General features: G+C 40.7%; 1 protein-coding gene across 1 annotated transcript in view; it reads right to left on the bottom strand.

Annotated features, from left to right (window-relative positions):
• Positions 1–27,172, bottom strand: part of PTPRH (protein tyrosine phosphatase receptor type H) — a 200,480-nt gene that overhangs the window by 91,101 nt on the left and 82,207 nt on the right. The window contains exons 2-4 of the mRNA XM_040428959.1: positions 8,644–8,689; positions 6,640–6,897; positions 1,122–1,385 (exon numbers count right to left, since the gene is read on the bottom strand). Of these exons, the coding sequence (XP_040284893.1) occupies positions 1,122–1,385; positions 6,640–6,897; positions 8,644–8,689 (568 nt within the window). The remainder of the gene's footprint in view (positions 1–1,121; positions 1,386–6,639; positions 6,898–8,643; positions 8,690–27,172) is intronic.

Raw genomic sequence — 27,172 nt, 5'->3', positions numbered from 1 at the left:
ACAGCCAATTTGTTTCCATCCCCTTTGCTACTGGTAGGGGAAAAAAACTGCAGAAATCCCCTCTCTAGACATGCTGGTTTGTGGGAAATCAGACAAAGGATCCATGCTGGACAGTCAATGGAGCAGGAAGAAAACATCAAGTTCTTTTGTCCTATGTCCTAACCAGCACCATAACATGGGCTTATTTCTGATCCTTGCCCTCTATTTCTGTGTACACCATTAATAGCAGGCAATCCTGCCTCATGTTATGGTATGGGTTTGAATGTCAGAACAAAAGTTTCCATGCAAAACTGGTGCATAGATGTACGAAAATATCATGAGAGTTTCCGGTTTACTTAAAACGCCCCAATCTTTTACTTTAAATGTCCTAATCTGTAATGTCAGAAGAACATGCACTGCAAATGTCACTGCTTGAGTACAACTCATTCCATTTAGTGTATAGAATATAGCATATGGCGACAAATTTATTTCAGATCCTTTTCATCATTTCCTCACAGACTTGCAGGCATAATGAAGGAAAGACACTCACTGGCTGCTGACTTCCTTACTGCGCCTGTGCTGAATACTGAATGGCACGACGCAGGCACGAGATTTACCATGCCCTCAGGGCCGGCAGGAGGATGCGAAGGCTGCCTGGCTCTGTCAATCAAGACTTGGATGGAGGTGACAGAGGTGGGAGAACGGAGCCTCTATGAGCTCCTAGAGGCTAATTTGCATATTATAAAGTTACATTTATGGAGTAACTGGGACATGGATAAAAGTAGGAATAGGCTAGTTAGGTTCAGCTGACATTAGCACATCGCTAGTGTCAGCCAGTTTAATTTAGGTATTTCTGGTGACAGAAACCCTTTAATAAAGAGAGCAATTATTTACTTTACCCCCCATCAAAATATGTACACCCCCCCTTCAAATGTCTCCATCTATCATGAACCTCTACAAAATAATATGTTAATACAATTTACAACAGAAATTAAGTAAATGCCTAATTCCATAACAAAATCTTCAGTCTTCACTAGAACAGACATGTGATGCGGTTTGCTGCTCTTCTACCGCAATTGCAGTATTTACCGTAAAACTGAAGAGAAGAAAATAAATTTTAAAATACATAGACATGAACTTACGGGTTGTCGCATTTACGATGTTAGATTTTTCACTATATATTCTGTTTGAGGTGACTGCATAGACGGTGAAGGTATAATCTGTTCCCGGCTGCAGCGCTGTCATCTCTATGGTGTTTGTCTTTATATCTGTCTTTCTGTTACTTCCTCCACCATCCCCAGTATAGGTGTATGTACCGGCATTGGGGTCAGTTGACAACGCCCACACGAGGGTCACAGAATTGTCTGATGTATCTGTTACATTCAAGTCCTCGACAGGAGAGGGCACTGGGGAGACACAAATACCAAAAATTATAAATAATGCGTCAGTAGTTCGATTTTAAAATCAACTTATACATTATATGAAAGTCAATTAAATCCACCAATTTTGACAGCACCAACTGGTTATCTAATGTGTTTGGTGATGCCCTGACCTCCACGGCAGGTGTCAGAAGAAAGAAGGAACCGACATGCTGAATTTTTGAGAGGAGTCTTGAATTCTTACAGTGTACCTGTACTTTTTTTTTTCATTTTTGAGGTCATAGTGATGTAAAATGAAATAGTCTTTTTTTTCATGCTGTACTGGATGACAGAGTGCCTGTCAAAAAATGATGTTTGACACAGGCATAGATCAGAACTGGTATAAAGACAGCCAAAGATATTCCATAATTATTATTCCAGACAGGCATAGATAACAACTACTGGTATAAGGACAAACAAAGATGTTCCAAACTTATTATTCCGATGCACAAATTCCCCCGAAAACTATGCCTGCTATAAACAGTCAGCGGTCTGCACCAAAATGTGAGCCATTTTCTGGCTCTGGTATCTAGAAAACTATCTGACAGGCTTATCCACGTCCCCTTGTTGTAAACCATGACCACTTTTTTAGCGTTTCAATGCAGGGCATGAAAAGCAAACATTTTTCATGCACAAATTGCAACTTTTGTTGTGACTTTTTTAAGCGTAAAAATACAATGGTCAAATGGTGTCTTTGACATTAATATTATTTCTTATGGATCCGTTGGTCTTTAGTCCAGTTGGTGCTCCCAGCCGGTCTTTGTAAGACAGGGGTTTGGGTGGAGGTACCCCTTCGGGGTTCCCTTTTCCCCCCGCTATTTGTTTTTACCCATGTATATGTTTGTTTATGTTTAATAAACTTATAGTAACATAGTAACATAACATAGTAACATAGTACATAAGGCCGAAAAAAGACATTTGTCCATCCAGTTCGGCCTGTCATCCTGCAAGTTGATCCAGAGGAAAGCAAAAAAAATAAAACCGGTGAGGTAGAAGCCAATTTTCCTCACTTTAGGGGAATAAAAAATTCCTTCCCGACTCCAATCAGGCAATCAGAATAACTCCCTGGATCAACGACCCCTCTCTAGTAGCTATATCCTGTAATATTATTACACTCCAGAAATACATCCAGGCCCCTCTTGAATTCCTTTATTGTACTCACCATCACCACCTCCTCAGGCAGAGAGTTCCATAGTCTCACTGCTCTTACCGTAAAGAACCCTTTTCTATGTTTGTGTACAAACCTTCTTTCCTCCAAACGCAGAGGATGTCCCCTCGTCACAGTCACAGTCCTGGGGATAAATAGATGATGGGATAGATCTCTGTACTGCCCCCTGATATATTTATACATAGTAATTAGATCTCCCCTCAGTCGTCTTTTTTCTAACGTGAATAACCCTAATTTTGATAATCTTTCAGGGTACTGTAGTTGCCCCATTCCAGTTATTACTTTAGTTGCCCTCCTCTGGACCCTCTCCAGCTCTGCTATGTCTGCCTTGTTCACAGGAGCCCAGAACTGTACACAGTACTCCATGTGTGGTCTGACCAGTGATTTGTAAAGTAGTAGGAATATGTTCTCATCACGGGCATCTATGCCCCTTTTGATGCAACCCATTATCTTATTGGCCTTGGCAGCAGCTGCCTGACACTGTTTTTTGCAGCTTAGTTTGCTGTTTATTAAAATTCCTAGATCCTTTTCCATGTCAGTGTTACCGAGTGTTTTACCATTTAGTTTGTACGGGTGACTTGCATTATTCCTTCCCATGTGCATAACTTTACATTTGTCAGTGTTAAACCTCATCTGCCACTTATCTGCCCAAGCCTCCAATCTATCCAGATCCCTCTGTAGTAGTATACTGTCCTCTTCAGTGTTAATTACTTTACACAGTTTAGTGTCATCTGCAAAAATTGATATTTTACTATGCAAGCCTTCTACAAGATCATTAATATATATATTGAAGAGAATAGGGCCCAATACTGACCCCTGAGGTACTCCACTAGTGACAGTGACCCAATCTGAGTATGTACCGTTAATAACCACCCTCTGTTTTCTATCATTGAGCCAGTTACTTACCCACTTACAGACGTTTTCTCCGAGTCCGAGCATTCTCATTTTATATACTAACCTTTTATGCGGTACAGTGTCAAATGCTTTGGAGAAGTCCAGATACACGACATCCATTGATTCGCCGCTGTCAAGTCTAGAACTTACCTCCTCATAGAAACTGATTAAATTAGTTTGACATGACCGATCCCTCATGAAGCCATGCTGATATGGCGTTATTTGCTTATTTCCGTTGAGATGCTCTAAGATAGCATCTCTCAGAAAACCTTCAAACAGTTTATCCACAACAGATGTTAAACTTACCGGCCTATAGTTTCCAGGCTCTGTTTTTGGCCCCTTTTTGAATATTGGCACCACATTTGCCATGCGCCAATCCTGTGGGACATTCCCTGTCAGTAAAGAGTCCGCAAATATCAGAAATAAGGGTCTGGCTATGACATTACTTAATTCCCTTAGGATACGGGGGTGTATGCCATCCGGTCCTGGCGATTTGTCTATTTTGATCTTTTTAAGTCGCTGTTGTACTTCTTCTTGGGTCAGACAGGACACTTTTAATGGCAAATTTATTTCAACATTGAGCATTTCATTTGACAGTTTATTTTCCTCAGTGAATACATTGGAGAAAAAAATATTTAACAGCTTTGCTTTCTCCTCGTCGCTCTCTGCGACTCCCCCCTCATTACTCTTTAAAGGGCCGACACCTTCAGATTTATACTTTTTAACATTTATATAATTGAAGAACATTTTAGGGTTAGTTTTACTCTCTTTGGCAATTAATCTCTCGGTCTCTAGTTTGGCCGCTTTTATTTGTTTTTTACATGTTCTGTTTTTTTCCTTATAGTTTTTCAGTGCTTCCGTGCTACCCTCCTGTTTTAGTGTTTTATATGCTTTCTTTTTGTCATTTATTGCTTTCTTTACAGTTCTGTTTATCCACATTGGTTTATTTTTGTTCCTTAACCTTTTATTCCCATACGGTATGTACCTCTCACAATGAGATTTTTGGATGTTTTTAAAGATATCCCATTTTTTGGCTGTATTTTTATTTTTGAGGACTTTGTCCCAGTTAGTTAGGCCTATGGCCTCTCTTAGGTGGCTAAATTTAGCTTTTTTGAAGTTCGGTATTTTTGTTCCTCCCTGTAGAAATGCTCTTTTGAATGATAATTGGAAGGTTATTACTTTATGGTCACTATTTCCCAGGTGTCCCCCAACCTGCACGTCTGTTGTTCTGTCAGGCCTATTTGTTAATACTAAGCCAGTATGGCCGTCCCTCTAGTCGGGTCCTGAACCAGTTGGGAGAGATAATTGTCTTTGGTTATTGCCAAGAACCTGTTTCCCTTATGAGATATACAAGATTCAGTTTCCCAGTTTATATCTGGGTAGTTGAAGTCCCCCATAATAACCACCTCGTTATGATTTGCCGACTTGTCTATCTCGTTTAGTAGTAGATTTTATGTGGACTCTGGTATATTAGGTGGTTTATAGTAAACTCCTATTAGTAATTTGTTGTTGTTTTTAGCTCCATGTATCTCTACCCACAGTGACTCCACATGTTCATGTCCCTCACTTATATCTTCACGGAGTGTGGGCTTTAGACAGGACTTTACATAAAGGCAGACCCCTCCCCCTCTCCGGTTTTGACTATCCTTTCTAAACAGACTGTAACCTTGTACATTAACTGCCCAGTCATAGCTATCATCCAGCCATGTCTCAGTTATTCCCACTATGTCATAGTCCTCCTCACACATCACTAATTCCAGTTCACCAGTTTTATGTATTATATTTTACATACTTTTTCATGTGTATTTTTGTGGGCTTATTGGTTGGTTCTATAGGTTTTGTAGCATGATTTACTAGACCTCTTAGGATTATGATTATTGTGGTTTGAGGAACTGGTTGGCTCTAACTGTGCATCTGTCTATAGATCACTCTATGGGAATGAAAGTAGGAAAGCATGCAGGATACTCTGAGACATAATTGTAACAAAGTATATTATTAGCAATGAAATTGGTAGACAACATTCACACGCAGACAGTGGTGTACCTTGTGTGGAGGCAGACCATGTAACTACTGTGGAGCCATGGTTGGAATATGGGCCCGGCAGCTTTTATTGCTTCCTGACATAGTCAAGTGAACTTCCTGCAGCTGCCACTAGATGGAGTAGCTTTATAAATTCACATGTACTGCGCTCCCCCTAGTGGTGGTTGCAGGCAGCTAGAGCCTCATCATTCACTACAGGGTATAGAGCTCACTGTGGAGATTACTCAGTGTATTTATGGCAGTTAAATAGTGTAAGTACATTGGAAAAATATAAAATTTGGGATAAACACCATACTTTTTCTGATGTGTAACTGTGTTAACAGTATGAGAGAGAATTATCAAAACTGGTGTAAAGGAAAAATGGCTTAGTTGCCCATAACAACCAATCAGATTCCACATTCCATTTTTTAGAGCTCCTTTGGAAAATGAAAGGATCAATCTCATTGGTTGCTATGGTCAACTAAGCCAGTTTTCCGCTACTTCAGTTCTGATAAATCTCCTGTCACTATAACGGTGGTTTAACACAACATTTTTTTAAACTTTTTTACTGCATACTTTTCATAATTTTTTTTTTTTTTAAACAGCTGTAGTCATATCAAAAGTACTACAAGTGGTGTTTTTGAAGCATTTTTTCAACCTTCTGAACTTTTTTGGGGTCACTGTCGTTTTTTTCCCCAAAGAGCAGCATGTTCTATGTGTGGCTTAAAAAAAAAAAGAACTGTGAAGGAACCCTTAAAAAACTGGCAAAAATCAACCAGGCCCCATTATCAGACATTACTTTCCATGTCACTTATTCACCTTTTGTCCACTCACCATACACTTTCACCACAGCAGCACATGAACAGTTCACAAACTGCACAGTTTCAGAAATACTGCCACCCTTGGTTTGAAAGACGATAATCATCCTTTACAACTCTGATAAATCGCACCTTTTACCCATAACAGTAACGAGGTATTTGGGTGCAGACAGCCTATAGTACAGCTTATATCCCCACCGAGCCAGCTTACTACACATGACTTCCTTCAGGAGCTACGCGCTGCCGACGTCGAAAGTAGGAAGTGGTCAGAATAATGGGACTGGACTGTGCATTATGTTAGACAGGGCCTTTCCAGGCCTACACACCGAAATCATCCACTTACATGTTGTTACATTGTGGAGGAAACCGCTGCTGGTGCCATTTTCATTGAATGTGTATATTGTTATATTATAGGTGATTCCAGGAGACAAACCAGTTTCTCTATATGACATACTCGTAGTCGTCCTATTTGTTAAGATCGTTCCATTACTGATAATTATTCTGTAGTCTGTAATATTCCCAGTAGTAGGGGCCTCCCAAGACACCGTGAAGGAGTTCTCCGAGACGTTGGCTGTTGTCAAATTTAAAACCTCAGGTGGGGCTAAAAAATAAGAAAAAATATAATTAATTATTGTAGCAATACACAACATAAATAGGATCATCTAGACACTCAAGACAAGTAAATTAATGCAGATCTTTCCTTGAAGGGTTAGGTCTGCTTCACACAGCTATAGGGATATGTCCACACAAATTTCTGCAGTAGGTTAGCTGAGAAACCTGCACCAAATTTTGTGGATTTTGGGCCAGATTTGCTTGCGGACTTTACCTTTGGAAAACAGCAGAGCGACAAAAAAAACAAACAAACAAACAAACACTATAATGACCCCTTGTCCCCTGTATGGGTCCGTGCTCTCAGTCTTCTACATTGACAGCTCCTTCTAGGTGTCCACTGCAGCCTGCGGTTGGACAAGGACCAGACAAGGGAACCACAGAACTGCCAGGGGAGAGGAGTATACTGATTTTTTTTTTCTGTTAAACTTTGTGGAAAAAGTTTTTTTTAATTATTATTATTTAGGACTTGCATCCATGGTCAATCTGCACCAAAATCTGTGAACAAACCTTAATTTTCAAAATGGAAATCTGCTGTAATTCAGTAGGTGTAGCTTTCTGGTATAACCTACACAAGTTTTCTGGTGCAGATTATAATAAATGTTCATGGTCACCAATGCGCCACCTACGGTCTAAACCTCCCAAAAGATGCAAAATTTTGTACAAGCATGCACTAAAACTATGCAACTTTTTGATGCCTATTTTCTGGTGCACAAGGGTTAATGTCCCTCTTAAAGGCTTAATTCCATGATTAGTGTAAAAAAGTAAAATCAGACATCATACGGTGCATGACAACCTCTTTCTAACAAAGCTAGAACCAGCCCTTTACCTCACATGGATCCAGAGCTCCCCCCATTCATTTCTGCAATTCTTCTGCTAAATTTATTTCAAGCTGGCAGCTCAGGGGGCGTGACCTTTCTCAGGGGCTTTCTGCTGCAGCTCTCTCCATGTAACTGTCATAGCTTCTAACAGTAGATACAGCAGGTGGCAGTTGAAGGATGGAACGGAGCATGTGCAACCACCTTACCAGGTGGACAGAGAGATGAGGAAAATAAACAGCAGGGGTCGCTATATATATATATGTTCTATTGAATAACTCAGTGGCCATACCAAATTTTTAATTACATACAATTATAAAAGTACTCAGATCCTGATGCTGGTTTGAAAGATTTAGAATATTTTTTGTGGGGCAGCCCTTTTAATACTAAGATCCGAGTCCCAATATCTACCTCCAAAATCTTGCGCCTGCGCATTGAACACTGTGCTTCCTCCTCGCTCGCACATACATACACCTCAACTTCAACAGCTCACTATATATGCGAGCGAGCAGGAAGCACAGTGTTCACTGTGCAGGCGCAAGATTTTGGAGGAGCTTGTGCTGATGTCAGGAAGCTAAGAGAATGTCAATCAGAGAGAGGTGGAAAGGCTGGCAGCGTGACTCTGGGATTCCAGTTATGTGCCCCAATGGCTCTTGGTCCTACAATGACATCAGATTAGAATAAAATACTATCTTTTTTCAGCAAAATAGCTTTATAGTTAGTTTTGAGAAAACGAAGGTTTGCCGTTAGTTGCCGTTAGTCCAATTGTTTTTTAAATGGAGAAGTCCTGGTTAGTCTCACCAGTCTGTAGTTGGAGGATGGAGGTAATTACATGTCTACGGTAGCTAGGTAAGTATGAAAGAACCACAGCCAACAAAACCTATGCCACCATGATAAAAATATAGTAAAATTATACTCACCAGTGACAGCAATAATCCTATGTGCTCCAAGGCAAAGGAGAACAGTCTAAGCAAAGAAAAAGAAAAGCATAAATGTAAATATATCCCATCATCCCTACCTTACAGGCATTATCAGATAGCATTCATATGACTAAAGGGCTGGAACATGGCGTATATAAAAAGCATAATACCGTAACTAAAAGTATGTAAGATTTAGGGGGTATGGAGAGAATATCATAAAGTCATCCTAAATGCTTCATTCATTCCCAGGCTAAAGGTACTATAACACTGACAGATCAGCCAGGCGATTCTCCCGTCAATCGCCTGCTCGCTATTACATGCAACGATCTCCTCCTTAATATAGGAACGAGCGATCGTTAATGCCATCGCTTGTCCCTATACTTATTTTTAAACATGTTAAAGGATCCCGATTACCCGAGGAACAAGCGTTTGTGCAGTCATTGGGTAATCGGCGTCAGTATTACACTGCCAGATGACCGCTAACAAGAATTATTCCGAACACTCATTAGCGATCATCTTAGCGATTATCTATTTGTGTAGTAGGGCTTTAAGTTTTTTCTGTTCTGACTAAAGGCCCTATTACACAGGCAAACAGAGCAGACGATTGTCTGGAAGGAAGCGTTCCCTCCCGTCAATCGCCTGCTCGCTAGAGGAGGAGACCGCTGCAGCGATCTCCTCCTCAGTATAATGCCATCACTCGTCCTTATACTGTCTCATTGTTTACCGGCAGCAGAGAGCCTATTACACAGAGCGATCTGTAGCCGGCAAACCAGGATTTTTTTAACATGTTAAAAGATCCTGATTACCTGATGGACAAGCGTTTCCTTGTTCATCGGGTAATCGGCAGCAGTATTACACTGCCAGTTGATCGCTAACGAGCGTTCATACGAATGCGCGTTAGCTATCAGCTTAACAATCATCTGCCCGTGTATGAGGAACTTTACAGAGGAAATTTGTATGGAATTTTCCAATATAAAATAAATTCTAAAGAACAAAACATAACTCTTCTATATGTTCTCTAGTTCATAAACACCCATGAAATACTTTTACATTCCTGTAACTTTACTAAACGGACCACAAGGTGGCAGCGTTACTCAAATCATTGAGAACACGGTCAGTGACGCTACAACGCAGATTTCCTAACCGGGAACTTCAGCTTGGAATAGACCAGACATGCCCAACCTGCGGCCCTCCAGCTGTTGCAAAACTATAACTCCCATCATTCCCAGACAGCCTACAGCTATCAGCCTAAAGAAGGGCATAGTGGGAGTTGTCGTTTTACAACAGCTGGAGGGCCGCAGGTTGAGCATCCCTGGGATAGACTAAGACTTCTCGGAGGCTGGAATGGAATTAGGAGTTCAGTGGGCGTGGAAACATTTTATGGGGCTCCTCTGTGGTAATAAGGTTGGGAATCTTATGATATCCCAATTGTATATAAATGTTTAGTCATTTTAAAAATTTTACATTGCAATGAAAAGTTCCCTCAGTCATAAAGCCATTAATGATACAAGGTTCCATCGAGGAGAATGCATTACCATAGCTAAACTATAATCTATGACAATTTCTGCACAGTAATGTCACAGCGGGAAATTGGGAGCTGGAGGTTTTCTTAGCAAATGCCACAGATTTTCTGCTACTAAATTGGCACACCCTATTGCACTGTATCTATGCCTACATAGTTAGGCATACAGCTCTAGGAACTCACTTTATTGAAGACTTTCACACAGGCATCCTTTTTTCCCTTTTGGCTGCCATGACACTAAAACACTTTATTCTCCTATTCCCATAAAGGACATGACAATCATAAAACTAGCAGCCATAGGACCATGTGTTCGTAAAACGAGGACCCCAAAACAGTGCCTGCCACAAGATCACCATAACATTACCTGCTCCAGGGCTAGGGTGGCCAGATATCCGGCTTTAGGCCAGACAGTCCAGATTCCCGGCTCCCTGTCCTCCGTCCGGTGGGCACAGGGCCTGGACGGACACTTGGATGTACTCATTTTCTGTGGCTCCACCCTCAGAAGACAGCATTGCACTGTATGAGCGTACGCTTCAGCTACAAACTGACTGACTGAGGCCTTTCTCACCCCCCAGTCAGTCACTAAAGCCGGCAGACATGTCATTCTGTGACTGACTCAGGGTGAGAGAAGCACTCCAGCCCCGCACGCAGCTCACATTAAGGCCTAATGCACACCACCATTGTTTTGGTCCGCATCGGAGCCGCAGTTTTTTGCGGCTTGGATGCGGACCCATTCACTTCAATGGGGCCGCAAAAGTGTGCTGTCCGCATCCGTTGCTCCGTTCCGTGGTCCGCCAAAAAAATATAACCTGTCCTAGGCAGAATAGGCAGTTATATTAATGGCTGTCCGCACCATTCCGCAAATTGCGGAACGCACACGGACGCCTTCTGTGTTTTGCGGATCCGCAGTGTGCATGAGGCCTAAGGTGTTCGAGTCTTTTTTTTTCTTTTGCTGTTACTGGGAAAGGGGAGTGGGTTAGTGGGGTTGGGGGCACGGCTTTTTGGGGTGAAGCAAGAAGACACACTATCCAGTACCCCCATAATAGATAGCACCACAACCACTATAACAGTGGAATGAAAAGTATCTTTACGGTTGTTGCCTCTCAGCGCTGTGACAGTGCAGTCCATGTAGTGGTGCTCTCTGCATCTCCCAGAAACACAAGCGCTGCTCAATTTCCTGTCCTCACCACTCCCCTGCAGTCCTGGCTTTCCCTTGCTGAACCATATGCCATAAACTTCTCATTTGTGCTCCTTTTACCACAGGTGCTATGGGATCACCACCTCAGGCTCTGTCCTGCACTTCCTTGGCTCATTTGCATTGCATTTAAAGGTAACCTGAGGCTGTCACCATGAAAATGAAAATGCAATGTAATCTGCAGGCAGCATGTTATAAAGCAGGAGGAGCTGAGCAGATTGATGTATAGATTTATGGGAAAAGATTCAGTAAAACCTGTAGTTTATTAATTTAAATCTCTGCTCATTCGGGGCTTTGAAGTCCAGGAGGCGGTCCTACCTATCAGTGATTGACAGCCTTCCCTCTATGGCTATGTATACATAGCTAGCAGTCAATCACTCATAGGACCGCCTCCTGGACTTCAAAGCCCCGAATGAGCAGAGATTTAAATTAATAAACTACAGATTTTACTGAATCTTTTCCCATAAATCTATACATCAATCTGCTCAGCTCCTCCTGCTTTATAACACGCTGCCTGCATCTCAGACATCATATTCACAATTTTAAGCAATTAAAGATTACTGAACCATGAACAGAATTAGAAACCCTTCTGTAAAATGTGCAGCAATTATAAGGAAGTGACTTTTCACAGCATCAGATTATAGGGAAGCTATTGTTGGGAATACATTGTGGCAAATATCAGATCTGAGAACGTATTTTGTCCTTTGACCTTATTCGTTAAGGACATTACTTATTCTGAAACTGGGAATTTGTCACTCAAGCATTTTTTGTTCTGTACTTCCTTATAGTTTTATTTATTGAGCGAGCTTAGGCAGGGTACTGGGTCTCCTTAACCAGCTGTGTATGGAGACTTACTGTATTGGAAGTGTGCTATGGGTAAAGAATATGCAAAGAGGCATCTCCCAAGGAAAGAGAATCATCTCGCTAATGACACCTTGTTCAAGTGGCTTCATATGAGTAGATATCCATCCATAGACAGCTGGAGGCATTGCATTCAGGCAACCAGAATCCCACTCCATACTGACGAGGGGCAAGCACTCCAAAACAGCTGTCTATGGATGGATATTTGGGTTGGCTGTATTCCCTTGTCATATCCCAAGGCTTGTTAAAAACTCAGACTTTGACTCTGACTCATAGGGAATCACTTCCACAAAGTGGCGCTAGCGAGATGGTTGTACTTCCTTGGAAGATACCTCTTTGCATATTTACTGAGCAAAAAACATAGGTTATGTCCTCTACAATAACATAAAATGCATATAAAGACAGTACATGGCCCCTTCTGTCATACTCAAAAATTAGAACATCTCTAAAATCTTTCCATAGGTTCTGAAAGAGCATTTCTAATATAAATCAAGGACTATCGTGAGTGCCAAAAAAAAAAAAACTGTCTGCAGATGGCATCATTCATGAGACACGGTTAGGACATTTTCTCAGGGTACACTATTCATAAGAAAGTGATGATGTCACCTCAAGATGTTCATGAGGCAAGGTGGACACAGCAGGTGTCCAGTCATTTTCTCATAGAAAAGACTAGATCATGTCATCAAAAATCTTTGCCTTGAAAAAAATATAAGGGAGTGGTCTAAGAGTACAAAAAAAGATATTTTTCGAACAGCCCGACTTTTGCCTATGTACATCTAGTATTGCAGATTCAGCAGATGGATAAGAGCGGCACTGTTTTAGTGAGAAAAAAGAGTGGACTAATCTAGTCAGTGCAGGGTAAACAGTAGATCATTTCTGTTTCATTGACTATACAGCACTTCTGCTTTGGATTATAGAGTGTGGAAACTCCTAGTTTTCTGTTATCTGCATGGTATGATTATTGTGGTTACCAGTAGTGAGAAGTAATGTCTGAATATATATAGGGACCACTGCAACAGAAACTATTGTGACACTTTAATTGCATTTTAGGTGAGGCAACCCAGCATCCCAATTGTAGCTGTGAGTTTAAAAATATTAATTTCTATTCTAGAAATGCATTTAGTTGAGGCTTACTATCTCCCAAAACTTTCATGCTACATGTTTGTCATTTTTCTGTGTTTTTCTATCTATAGATCCCAATAATAATAATCACACATAAAAGCATAGCTCTAGCTCCCGCTTGTGGTATCTTTTGGCAGACAGACTTTCCTCAATTAACTCCACAACTATAGAGCACTGTACAGTTGCAAGAAAAGTATGTGAACCCTTTGGAATGATATGGATTTCTGCACAAATTGGTCATAAAATGTGATCTGATCTTCATCTAAGTCACAACAATAGACAATCACAGTCTGCTTAAACTAATAACACACAAAGAATTAAATGTTACCATGTTTTTTATTGAACACACCATGTAAACATTCACAGTGCAGGTGGAAAAAGTATGTGAACCCTTAGACTAATGACATCTCTAAGAGCTAATTGGAGTGAGTTGTCAGTCCAATCAATGAGATGAGATTGGAGGTGTTGGTTACAGCTGCCCTGCCCTATAAAAACACACCAGTTCTGGGTTTGCTTTTCACAAGAAGCATTGCCTGATGTTAATGATGCCTCGCACAAAAGAGCTCTCAGAAGACCTACGATTAAGAATTGTTGACTTGCATAAAGCTGGTAAAGGGTTATAAAAGTATCTCCAAAAGCCTTGCTGTTCATCAGTCCATGGTAAGACAAATTGTCTATAAATGGAGAAAGTTCAGCACTGCTGCTACTCTCCCTAGGAGTGGCCGTCCTGTAAAGATGACTGCAAGAGCACAGCGCAGACTGCTCAATGAGGTGAAGAAGAATCCTGGAGTGTCAGCTAAAGACTTACAAAAGTCTCTGGCATATGCTTACATCCCTGTTAGCGAATCTATGATACTTAAAACACAAAACAAGAATGGATTTCATGGGAGGATACCACAGAGGAAGCCACTGCTGTCCAAACAAAAACATTGCTGCACGTTTACAGTTTGCACAAGAGCACCTGGATGTTTCACAGCAGTACTGGCAAAAAATATTCTGTGGACAGATGAAACCAAAGTTGAGTTGTTTGGAAGAAACACACAACACTATGTGTGGAGAAAAAGAGGCACAGCACACCAACATCAAAACATCATCCCAACTGTGAAGTATGGTGGTGAGGGGCATCATGGTTTGGGGCTGCTTTGCTGCGTCAGGGCCTGGAAGGATTTCTATCATCGAAGGAAAAATGAATTCCCAAGTTTATCAAGACATTTTGCAGGAGAACTTAAGGCCATCTGTCCACCAGCTGAAGCTTAACAGAAGATGGGTGTTGCAACAGGACAATGATCCAAAGCGTAGAAGTAAATCAACAACAGAATGGCTTAAACAGAAGAAAATACACCTTCTGGAGTGGCCCAGTCAGAGTCCTGACCTCAACCCGATTGAATGCTGTGGCATGACCTCAAGAAAGCGATTCACACCAGACATCCTAAGAATATTGCTGAACTGAAACAGTTCTGTAAAGAGGAATGGTCAAGAATTACTCCTGACCGTTGTGCCTGTCTGATCTGCAACTACAGGAAACGTTTGGTTGAAGTTATTGCTGCCAAAGGAGGTTCAACCAGTTATTAAATCCAAGGGTTCACATACTTTTTCCACCTGCACTGTGAATGTTTACATGGTGTGTGCAATAAAAACATGGTGACATTTAATTCTTTGTGTGTTATTAGTTTAAGCAGACTGTGATTGTCTATTGTTGTGACTTAGATGAAGATCAGATCACATTTTATGACCAATTTGTACAGAAATCCATATCATTCCAAAGGGTTTACAAACCTTTTCTTGCAACTGTATGTTAAAGAATGGCTCTACAACCCTGCTAAAGGCTGCATTATATTATGACATTGAGCATTAAATGGTATTCAAAAGGCTGATAAGACTTCCAAAGACCATTGTTTATCTACTTGCCCAATTTAAAGAGGACCTATCTTTTTTTATTCAAGATAAATACCTTTACAGCTGATGCTGCACCCCGTCTGTTTTTTTAAATATCGCTCCTGCGCCCCGCTGTCCCCCCTTGTAGTTTTCCCACTCAGTATGCTAATACTGAGCATTGGTACAAAGAGGAGGAGATGCCAGGGTTTCTCAATAGGCATCTCCTTCTCCCTGGCTGTGCCACGATCCAATCACAGTGGAGAGTATTAACATACTGAGCGGGGAAAAATACAGGGGGGCAGAGGAGCGATATTAAGAAAAAAACAGGCAGGGTGGCAGCATCAGCGGGGGCTACCCTGCGGGCAAAGGTATTTATCTTGAATTTAAAAAAAAGTGAGAGGTCCTCTTTAAACCCGCTTAAAGCTGATTTTGGGTGATCTTGTTAATTAGCTCAAAGGCTAATGAAGCTAGGATTAGGGCACCTAAACATGGTGTGATCTGGCACAGGATTCACATGTGGATTATCCTTAATTACCCCTTCCTCTGTCGCCAGATCCCCACACTCTTACAGAGTGGTTGTCATGGCAACTGAGGTCCTTGTGAAATGTGTAGTAGAATGTCAGTAAAATGGCTATTCACAGCAATACAGAAGTACAGAAGTATTGCAGTGCATGGCACAAGCAATCACATGTTCAAGTCCTCCCCCCTAAGGGGCACAAAAAAAGTAAAAATTTAAAGTAGCTCCCCATTTACCGTAAAAAATATCCAAAACAGTCAAACTGTAAGAATTATTGGTATTACAGTGCCTGAAAATGGTGAGGAAAAGTACGTTATCCGTGTCAGAATATAGCGACACAAGGCAGCAAAACGTGATAAAAATATTAATTTGTTATTGTGGTAATCATACTTCCCTCCAGAATTAGGTAGTTGTGTCATTTTTACTGCATAATGGACACCGTAAAAAAATTTTAAAATGGCGGAAAAGCATAGCACCCCACAAATAATTTTTTTACATTAGATTTTTGAGCCTAGTCCTGAAGAGGTTAAGAAATCTTATCAATACTGCACAACAATTCAGCACTGACCTGTGGTGTTGACCTGCACATCATTTTATGATGCAGATTTCCACTATGGAAATCCTTTGCATAGTGTGAAATCTGTGACACATCCACAGTGAGAATTCCACCGCAGAAAATAGCCTTAAAGTGCATTCACATGGCAGATCCGTCCACCGGAAAAATCTGCCACAGAAATCCTAGGCTGACTCTCCAGTTTGTGGTACATTTTGAATTAAGAATACAGCTGATCCGCCTCATGGCTTTAAAGAGGACCTTTCACTTGTAAAAACAATGTGAACTAAGTATGCTGACATATAGAGTGGCACCCGGGGATCTCACTGCACTTACTATTATCCCTGGGCGCCGCTCCGTTCTTCCGTTATGCCCTCCGGTATCTTCTCTCACTAAGTTATAGTAGGCGGTGTCTTCCCTTGTCCTGTGGGCATCTCCTTCTCCTAGGCTGCAGCGGTGGCCAATCGCAGCGCACAGCTCACAGCCTGGGAGAAAAAAAACTCCCAGGCTGTGAGCTGTGCGCTGCGATTGGCCAGCGCTGCAGCCTAGGAGAAGGAGACGCCCACAGGACAAGGGAAGACACCGCCTACTATAACTTAGTGAGAGAAGATACCGGAGGGCATAACGGAAGAACGGAGCGGCGCCCAGGGATAATAGTAAGTGCAGTGAGATCCCCGGGTGCCACTCTATATGTCAGCATACTTAGTTCACATTGTTTTTACAAGTGAAAGGTCCTCTTTAAGGTAAAAATACACATTAGACTACAGTTGATCAACTTGACGATTTCAACCAAATCGTACGGTTAGGTGGATGAAAATTAACAAGGGACGATCGTCTTAGCCGACTGACCAATATCATTTGAAATGAAGTCGGCCGTGTTTAATATTTTCATCCGATAGTCGGAAAACAGATCTTCTATTCAAAGAAAGATCGTTCACGAATGAAGGATCTTTCTTTAAAAGAATGTTCCCAGAAGATATTTAGTTCATCTCCTGGTTTCCTTCAACGTGTTGGAGCAACTGTAATGGCAAATATGGACTAAAATGTGTATGACCGTGTCCAATGAACGTTCACCAGATTGTTCTACTGCTGTTCAACCATCAACCAAGTTCTTTCTAATGTGTTTGGCCAGCTTTAGACCCATTCAGTGAGGCTTATCCAAGAGCAGACAGTGTCAGCAGTGTCAGCATAGTCTGGAAATCCATGCTGGAATAACCCACAGAACTGTCTCCCATTGACACCAGTTCTGCTGTGTGAATGAAGCCTTACATTTTTTGATTAAATTATTTGGTGTCCATTGATTATAGAGGGGGTCCGTGCTTTTCAAATTCAGACTTGACAGTCCTGTTCCTGGACCTACACATAGCAAGGAGTTGCTAAAACTAAACACCACCTTGAACCAGCGTCCTCCAACACATGGTTCTCCATTTTTCATGTCACTACTTTCATGCCTTCTGATTACTGCCTGAAATCATAAAACCTTCATGAACAGTCATCAGTAACAGTAATAAAAAGTGTCAAATCTTATGTTCTTTATATCTTTCCACACAAGCATGTATATGCGTGTGAGTGCTCTATTCGTATTCTGAAAATTCCTGGTTGTCAGTAAAGGAAAAATTACAGCGGTACAAAGTGAAAAGGTTGAAATTAAGTAACATAATAAACTAATCAAATTCACTATTAGATAAAGTAATCCTTCAACCCCTGAATGGGAATGTCCACTTATTAACATCCTGGCATTTTTAGGGCCACATTCTATGTGCATGAATTTCTTTATATATGGAGCGTCATTGTTCTTATACCAAGCTACACATGCCCTACAAATTATAACAATTTAGCTTCCTGCAGCCACCACCAGGGGGAGCTTAGGAGCTAAATGAATATTGTGCATACAATGATATCAATAGCATAAGAGTATGAAGGAAGGTCCCTCTAGTGGTGACTACAGGCAGACAAAGGCTTGTCCATGCAGACAGTTTGGAGCTCTAGACACAGAAAATCCTAATCACTTTATGCCATAACTTGATTGTATGTATTAGTACACGGAAGATATTAAATATGCATTTTACCTTTGAGGGCTCTTTTATTTAATAATTTATTTTTTTTTAAATAGTGAATTATATATTTTTAAACTTTTTAAATTATCAGTAACTTTAATTTTAACTCCTTCCCGACGCTCCACAGTTGTGATGGTATTTAAAGATGGTGCCCGCTCGAAAGCACAGTGGTCACCAGAGCCGCCGGGTACCTGCTGGGAGGTGCGCATTCCCAGCTGTGCTCCAGCATCTTTAGTGAGGATCAGGAGAGCCAGGTTGTAGCGTACAACAGCCTCAGTACTCCTGAGTGATACGAGGCAGCCAGTGACGTAGTAATAGGGGTTGCAGCGTCTGCCAGTGACGCTGCATTTTTTCCTTTATAATACACAGTGCATCTTATAAAGGGAATATTATTGATCGCTTCCATTATGGAAGTGCTCACTAGTATGCAGGAAGCAGGGGAGTGAAGCACTGAACGCTGTACTTATCTCTCCCTGCTTGTACTTCTCGGGGCCGGGGAGACTGCTGGACCTGGAGAGTGGCAGCAGAGCTGGAGAGATTAGTTACTTTATTTAAAGTCTGATCTAAAGTCTGATACATGGGGATCTGAGAGGTCTAATGGCAGTCTGGTCTGAGGTCTGATATAGGGGTCTGAGAGGTCTAATGGGGATCTGATCTGAGGTCTGATACATGGGTGGTCTGAAAGGTCTAATGGGAGTGTGATCTGAGGTCTGATACATTATAAGGAGAATTATTACTACTGGGGCCTATGGGGGACATGATTACTAATATGGGCACAACAGGGCATTATTACTATTGGGGGAGGCTGTTAACACTAAGTGCACTCTGGCAGATAATTATTTATATTTGTGGGACTTTGAAGACCCTGGCACAGTATCAGTTTAGCACAATTAGGCCTCATGCACACGACCGTTGTGTGCATCCGTGGCCGTTGTGCCGTTTTCCGTTTTTTTTCGCGGACCCATTGACTTTCAATGGGTCCGTGGAAAAATCGGAAAATGCACCGTTTTGCAGCCGCATCTGTGATCCGTGTTTCCTGTCCGTCAAAAAAATTACAATATTAGAAGCATCATACTTACCTGCTGCAATGTCTGTGACCGGCCGGGGGCTCCTCCTACTGGTAAGTGACAGGTCTGTGCGGCGCATTGCTTAATGATCTGTCACTTACCGTTGTAATCATACTGACCCGTAGAATGAAAGTAACAGGTCAGTTTTACTGTAAGGAAATGCTGTAAAAATAAAACCCATTAAACCATTTGGAATTTTTCCTGCTTCCCACTACACACTATGCAACCATGAATGGTGCTATTAGAAAGTACAATTTGTCCTGCAAAAAAACAAGCTATTCATGTGAATGGAAAAATTAAAAAAAGTAAATGAAAAAATGGAAAATCATCTGGTCCAGAAAGGGTCATTATTATGTAATATTACATATACCTATATGACACTATATTAATTTGATGTCTGTGCATCATTCCCATCCCCCTTCTACTAGAGACGTAGAGAGCAACCTGGTAACATACTCGGCATCTGTAACCTGGTAAATGAAGGTCATCTGTGATATCCAGTACCAGATTTCATTGCTTTGGACCTCCGGTCATGTTCAGTCATTGTATTTTCTCGAAGACAAGCTCTACTTTAAAACATTCTTTTGGTATTTCCCTTTGAAAGGGTTGTGCCATTAAAAACATTCTATATTTTTCTACTTTTTGCAAATTTTCAAGTGAATGGAAGGACTACTTGTAATTACACTACATTGTCAAGACTTCCAAGAAAACAGCAGTGTAATGAAGAGGAAGCAGAGATGGCATGGAGTGCCTCCACCTCTTCAAACAACTGATTGATGGGGGTGCCAGGTGTCAGGCCCCCGCATATCAACTATTGATGACCTATCCGAGAATAAGTCATCAATATAGACTGCCTGCACAACCCCTTTAAGGCCTCATGCACACAACAGTATTTTTTCACAGTTCGCAAAACGGGGTTCCGTTGTTCCGTGATCAGTGTCCGGTTTTTTTCCGTGTGTCTTCCTTGATTTTTGGAGGATCACCAGACATGAAAAGTGAAAAAAAAATCTAAGTCAAGTTTGCCTTGAAAATGATAGGAAAAAAACGGACACGGATCACGGATGACAATCTTGTGTGCCTCCGTGTTTTTTCACGGACCCATTGACTTGAATGGGTCCGCGAACCGTTGTCCGTGAAAAAAATAGGACAGGTCATATTTTTTGACGGAGTGGAAACACAAATCACGGACGCGGATGACAAACGGTGCATTTTCTGAGTTTTCAACGGACCCATTGAAAGTCAATGGGTCCGCAGAAAATCATGGAAAACGGAACAACGGACACGGAACCCAACAACGGTCGTGTGCATGAGGCCTAAGTCGTAGGTAGAGATGAGTGAAAAGACTTCAGATGACTCATCTGAAGTCGCTTCATTAAAAAAATTTGTTATAATACTGTACAGAGATTTGTCTCCGTACAGTATTAGAATGTATGAGTTCCGATGAGCCAAAGTCCGTTAATCGCGCAGCTCCGCTTCCAAGGTACCACTGGAAAACAAGAGTTCGGTTCCAAGTTTTGAAGTGGTTTTTCACTGTAATAATCAATTATTGAAGTTATTTAACGAGGTCTCGCGCAACTTTGTGAATAACTTACTTCGGCTCATCAGAGCCCATACATTCTAATACTACATTCGAGGACGAATCTCCATACAGTATTTTAACAAATTATTTTGCGAAGCTGCTTCTGATGTAACATCCGAAGCTTGATTCGTTCATCTCTAATCGTAGGAGCATCATACACAAATTTTCAAGCCAATTGGAGCACTTTCAATTTGGGGTAAAATCAATTCAGACCCCAAATAAATTTTGTTTTGCTCATCTCTGTCATCTGTACATGTCTATAGCACAGAAAATGTCCCAGTGTGAGGACTGAAGTGACATTAAATGGCTGCAGACGCACCCACTGACTTCTCTTGAACATTTTAGAGAAGGCTTTATGTTTTTCTAGTGAGAAGCCTTTTGGTATATTCACCAACAAAAGCAGAAGGTTAAATATTTTCTTTCTTTTTGTACATTTGCAAGCATTACTAAGGCTGTGTGAACAATAATCATCATCAAAAGATGTGGAAAGATATGTGACCACTCCTTGAAGCAGTATGCATGTGTACCTCAAGGTGTGTCTGCATTCCTAAAGTTGTGTGCTTGAGATGTCCAATCATATTATTCATGCATGGAATTCATAATTTGCTGTGCTTTTAGTGACATTTGTAAATCTGTTTGTGCTTTGTGAGGTTGTGCCAAATTTATGAAATGATACACAGTGATGCTATCAATCACTGATACCATTTACCGTGCGTACAGCTATCAGTGACTGTCAGCTATATCTGTATACACACTTACTCAGAGAATGCTATCAATCACTGATAACACCTCCCCATGTACAGCTATCAGTGACTGACAGCTATCGCTGTATGCACACTTACACAGAGAATGCTATAAATCACTGATAACACCTCCCACATGTACAACTATCAGTGACTGATAGCCATCTTTGTATACACACTTACACAGAGAATGCTATTAATAACTGATAACACCTCCCGATGTACAACCATCAGAGACTGACAGTTATATATGTATACACACTTACACAAAAAATGCTATCAATAAGTGATAACACCTCTCCTGTGTACAGCTATCAGTTACTGACAGTTATCTCTGTATACACACTTACATAGAGAATGCTATCAATCACTGATAACACCTGCCATGTGTACATCTATCAGTGACTGACAGCTATGTATACACACTTACACAGAGAATGCTATCAATCTCTGATAACACCTCCCATGTATAACTATCAGTGACTGACAGCTATCTATGTATATGTCGCAGGGAAATGATGAAAATAGAGATTTGATCAAATCCCTAAGATGAAAATGGAGATTTGATCAAATCCCTAAGGGAGATTATCAATTCACGGAAGATGATGTTCCCTAAAGAAAGTAAGTGATTTGATCATCAAATCCCTTAACTGTTTTAGTGAAAAGTTTAATATGGATTTGATCAAATCTCCTTTTTCATCATTTCCCTGCGACATATACACACTTACACAGAGAATGCTATCAATCACTGATAACACCTCCCACATGTACAACCATCAGTGACTGACAGCTATCTACAGTCAGGTCCATAAATATTGGGACATCGACACAATTCTAACATTTTTGGCTCTATACACCACCACAATGGATTTGAAATGAAACGAACAAGATGTGCTTTAAATGCAGACTGTCAGCTTTAATTTGAGGGTATTTACATCCAAATCAGGTGAACGGTGTAAGAATTACAACAGTTTGCATATGTGCCTCTCACTTGTTAAGGAACCAAAAGTAATGGGACAATTGGCTTCTCGGCTGTTCCATGGCCAGGTGTGTGTTATTCCCTCATTATCCCAATTATAATGAGCAGATAAAAGGTCCAGAGTTCATTTCAAGTGTGCTATTTGCATTTGGAATCTGTTGCTGTCAACTCTCAAGATGAGATCCAAAGAGCTGTCACTATCAGTGAAGCAAGCCATCATTAGGCTGAAAAAACAAAACAAACCCATCAGAGACATAGCAAAAACATTAGGCATGGCAAACTGTTGTAATTCCTACACCGTTCACCTGATTCATTCAAATCCATTGTGGTGGTGTATAGAGCCAAAAATGTTAGAATTGTGTTGATGTTCCAATATTTATGGACCCGACTGTATGGATACACACTTACACAGAGAATGCCATCAATAACTAATAACACCTCCCTCCCCATGTACAACCATCAGTAACTGACAGCTTTATACTCTATGTATACACACTTACACCTAAAATGATATCAATAACTGATAACACCTCTCCTGTGTACAGCTATCAGTGACTGACAGCCATCTCTGTATACAAACTTACACAGGGCAAGGGCGTAACTACCATAGCTGCAGACCATGCGACTGCTATGGGGCCCAGGGCAAGAGGCGGCCCAGTCTTACTAGGGATTATCTCTTCTTCTACTGGAGCTGAAAACTTGGTTAGGGCTCTACCCTCTAAAGCAGGGGTGCACAACCCATGGCCAACCCACCGCACAAATGCAGGATTACAGCTCCTGCTCCTGCACTGTAGCAGGAGCAGGATGGTCCCCAGCTGTCAGAGACAGCAGGGGTGCCGAGAAGAAGGCAAAAGAGGTTTATCAGGTCTTCTGCCTTCTCCTCAGATAGGTGAGCGGCGTGCTGAGCAGTTTACACCCGGTGATCACGTGATCGCCATGTGTCAGGGACAGAGGAGTGCAGAGCCTGATCAGCCCTGCCCTGTAGAAAGCCACCCTCAGCAGACTGGTTTTCCCTGTAACTGGGGCTCCTTTGGATGCTCCAGTTGCAGTGGAAATAGTGTTAAAAAAAAGTTGGTCTTCATCAAAGGTTTTCTATGAACCTTTTGGGGAGAAATTATGGGGCAAATACAGGTCCTTCTCAAAAAATTTGCATATTGTGATAAAGTTCATTATTTTCTGTAATGTACTGATAAACATTAGACTTTCATATATTTTAGATTCATTACACACAACTGAAGTAGTTCAAGCCTTTTCTTGTTTTAATATTGATGATTTTGGCATACAGCTCATGAAAACCCAAAATTCCTATCTCAAAAAATTAGCATATTTCATCCGACCAATAAAAGAAAACAGTTTTTAATACAAAAAAAGTCAACCTTCAAATAATTAAGTTCAGTTATGCACTCAATACTTGGTCGGGAATCCTTTTGCAGAAATGACTGCTTCAATGCGGCGTGGCATGGAGGCAATCAGCCTGTGGCACTGCTGAGGTGTTATGGAGGCCCAGGATGCTTCGATAGCGGCCTTAAGCTCATCCAGAGTGTTGGGTCTTGCGTCTCTCAACTTTCTCTTCCCAATATCCCACAGATTCTCTATGGGGTTCAGGTCAGGAGAGTTGGCAGGCCAATTGAGCACAGTAATACCATGGTCAGTAAACCATTTCCCAGTGGTTTTGGCACTGTGAGCAGGTGCCAGGTCGTGCTGAAAAATGAAATCTTAATCTCCATAAAGCTTTTCAGCAGATGGGAGCACTCAATGATGGCCTTCTGGACAGCAGTCAGGTCGGCAGTCTTACCCATGTTTGCGGTTTTGAGTAATGAACCAGGCTGGGAGTTTTTAAAAGCCTCAGGAATCTTTTGCAGGTGTTTAGAGTTAATTAGTTGATTCAGATGATTAGGTTTAATAGCTCGTTTAGAGAACCTTTTCATGATATGCTAATTTTTTGAGATAGGAATTTTGGGTTTTCATGAGCTGTATGCCAAAATCATCAATATTAAAACAAGAAAAGGCTTGAACTACTTCAGTTGTGTGTAATAAATCTAAAATATATGAAAGTCTAATGTTTATCAGTACATTACAGAAAATAATGAACTTTATCACAATATGCTAATTTTTTGAGAAGGACCTGTATATAAAAAAAAGTGCAAAATATATATACAACTAAAAAGGAAAAAAAAAGTGCAAAATAATAATAATAAAAAAAAGGGACATACAGTGCTGCAAAAATATATTAAAAGAAAAGAAAAGAATATTTTAGAAAACAAAAATTAAAAAGTGCAAAATAAAATTGTTCACTGTCCTTCAACAGTCTTTTTATGACTTCTTGGGAGACATGTGGCAAAAATATATTTTTTAAATAAATAAAGTGATTATAAAAAAGTTAAAATAATAAAAGTCAGTGTTTCTCAAAGGTCTTTTTGTAGCAGAAATATATTTTAAAAAATAAGTTAAAAAAAGAAAAAATAATAAAATGCATAAAAGAAAAAAGCCCACACCAACCAAAACCATTACAATTATCACCCCATTCATGTGAAACTATACATATTATATAATAAAACGATCCAACACATATAGCGGACTAATTATAATAATTAGCATATTTAAATAATGAGCTATAGTTTGAATAAAAGTTACTTAAAAAAATATTTGTACAGTTTCCCCCTAATAATACTAAAAATATATATATATTAAAAATCCCTGCGTCATTTCATAAAAAGCTGCAAAATTTATTTTGGTAATCCAACAGATAAAAAAGGTACAAGTGTTGGAACCTCGTGCGCTAAATCACAAAACAGTGACTGGTCATAAAAGGTCTTTTCAGGCCTGGTCATTAAAGGGTTGACCAACAAGTGCTAGTAGGGCCGCATACACACGACCGTGTTGTGTTTTGCGGTCCGCAAAACATGGATACCAGCCATGTGTGTTCTGCATTTTGCAGAACAGAGTAACGGATGCGGACAGCACACGGAGTGCTGTCCGCATCTTTTGTGGCCCCGTTGAAGTGAATGGGTCCGCATCCAAGCAGCAAAAAAATGCGGATCAGATGCGGACCAAAACAATGGCCGCGTGTGTGCAGTGAAGTAAAGCGCTTCTTTGTGAATAGGAGGCAGGAAGGAAACGTCGCCACTTAAAGGAATTTCCTAGTTAAAATGATTTTTAACAAGTTCCTGCACCATAGTCCCTGACACAGAAGATTCCTATTTTCCTGCCCCGTGCTGCTCTCGCTGACTCCATCTTCTGGTCCTGGAGCACCTCTCCAGCGAATGACTGACTTTAGCGGTAAAACGCTGCTTGTGGCCACATCACCACTGAAGCCAGTCATTGGCTGGAGAGGTACAAGTGACTATGCCCATATCCAACCGGATGTAAACAGAACCAGAAGATGGAGACAGGGGGAGTGGCAGGGAGCAGGAAAGTATGAAAGTATGAATCTTCTGTTTCAGGCTTATGCTGCAGGAACGTGTTCAAAATAATTTTTTATCGGGAAATCTCTAAGTTCGTATGCACTGCACGATATTCAGGACAATTAGTGGGAACAAGTGTTCATAGGAGCGCTCATTCCTAATATGTGGCCGGTATAATCATGCCGCTGATCAGTCAATGAACAAGGAATCACTAGTTTGCATATTTTATCAGGATGAAAGATGTAAGATAATCGTCAGCACATCTCCCTGTGTGATCAGGAATGAGCTACCGATAATCAATAGAACTTTTTGCAGCCCCTTGAAATAGCGTGATGTGACAATGCGGCCCCCAGACAAAAAAACTTTTAGCAAATGAAGCAGTGTAAAAATGGCCCAAGGGTCATTGAAAAGGGTTTCCTGTGTTGGGGGCCTGGTTTTATCCTTGCTTACTTCTCTATGTATACCACTGACACAGGGAATGCTGTCAATCACTGATAACACCTCTCCATCTACAACTAAGCTCAGAAAGAGCAGAGATATAAATGCATAGATTACAAGAATGATTGAATCTTTTCCCAGAAAACTATATATCAGTCTGCTCAGAAACTCCTGCTCTATCACATACTGCTTGTAGGTTGCACTGCATTTCATAGTGACCAATATCTGCAGTAAACCAAAATACCCCTAGAGACGGCTGCAGGCTGAATTGTATCATTTAACTTAGCACATTTAACACATAGCTGCAGGGTGATAATAAAAAAAAAATGGAGCTCCAGACCGCGTAGCACAGAGATTCAATTCTAGTTTGATGAAAAAAAAAAAAAAAAAAATTATATATATATATATATATATATATATATATATATATATATATATATATAATAAACACAGAACAATTTATACAGATACAGATGTAGCCGAGCTGAAAGTAATGGTTATCGCATTAAGTAAACAATAGAAAGAAATGTTAATTGACTTTTTCAGTGGCTTTTGTCACAAGATAACACTGTGACGTGTTATCACAGTTCCTTTCAGTTCTTCTACAGTAAATGTAC

Source organism: Bufo bufo, chromosome 1, assembly GCF_905171765.1.
Source record: "Bufo bufo chromosome 1, aBufBuf1.1, whole genome shotgun sequence".
Classification (NCBI taxonomy): domain Eukaryota; kingdom Metazoa; phylum Chordata; class Amphibia; order Anura; family Bufonidae; genus Bufo; species Bufo bufo.
Note: the sequence above shows the minus strand (reverse complement) of the source record. Positions and strands in the feature narration are given on the sequence as shown.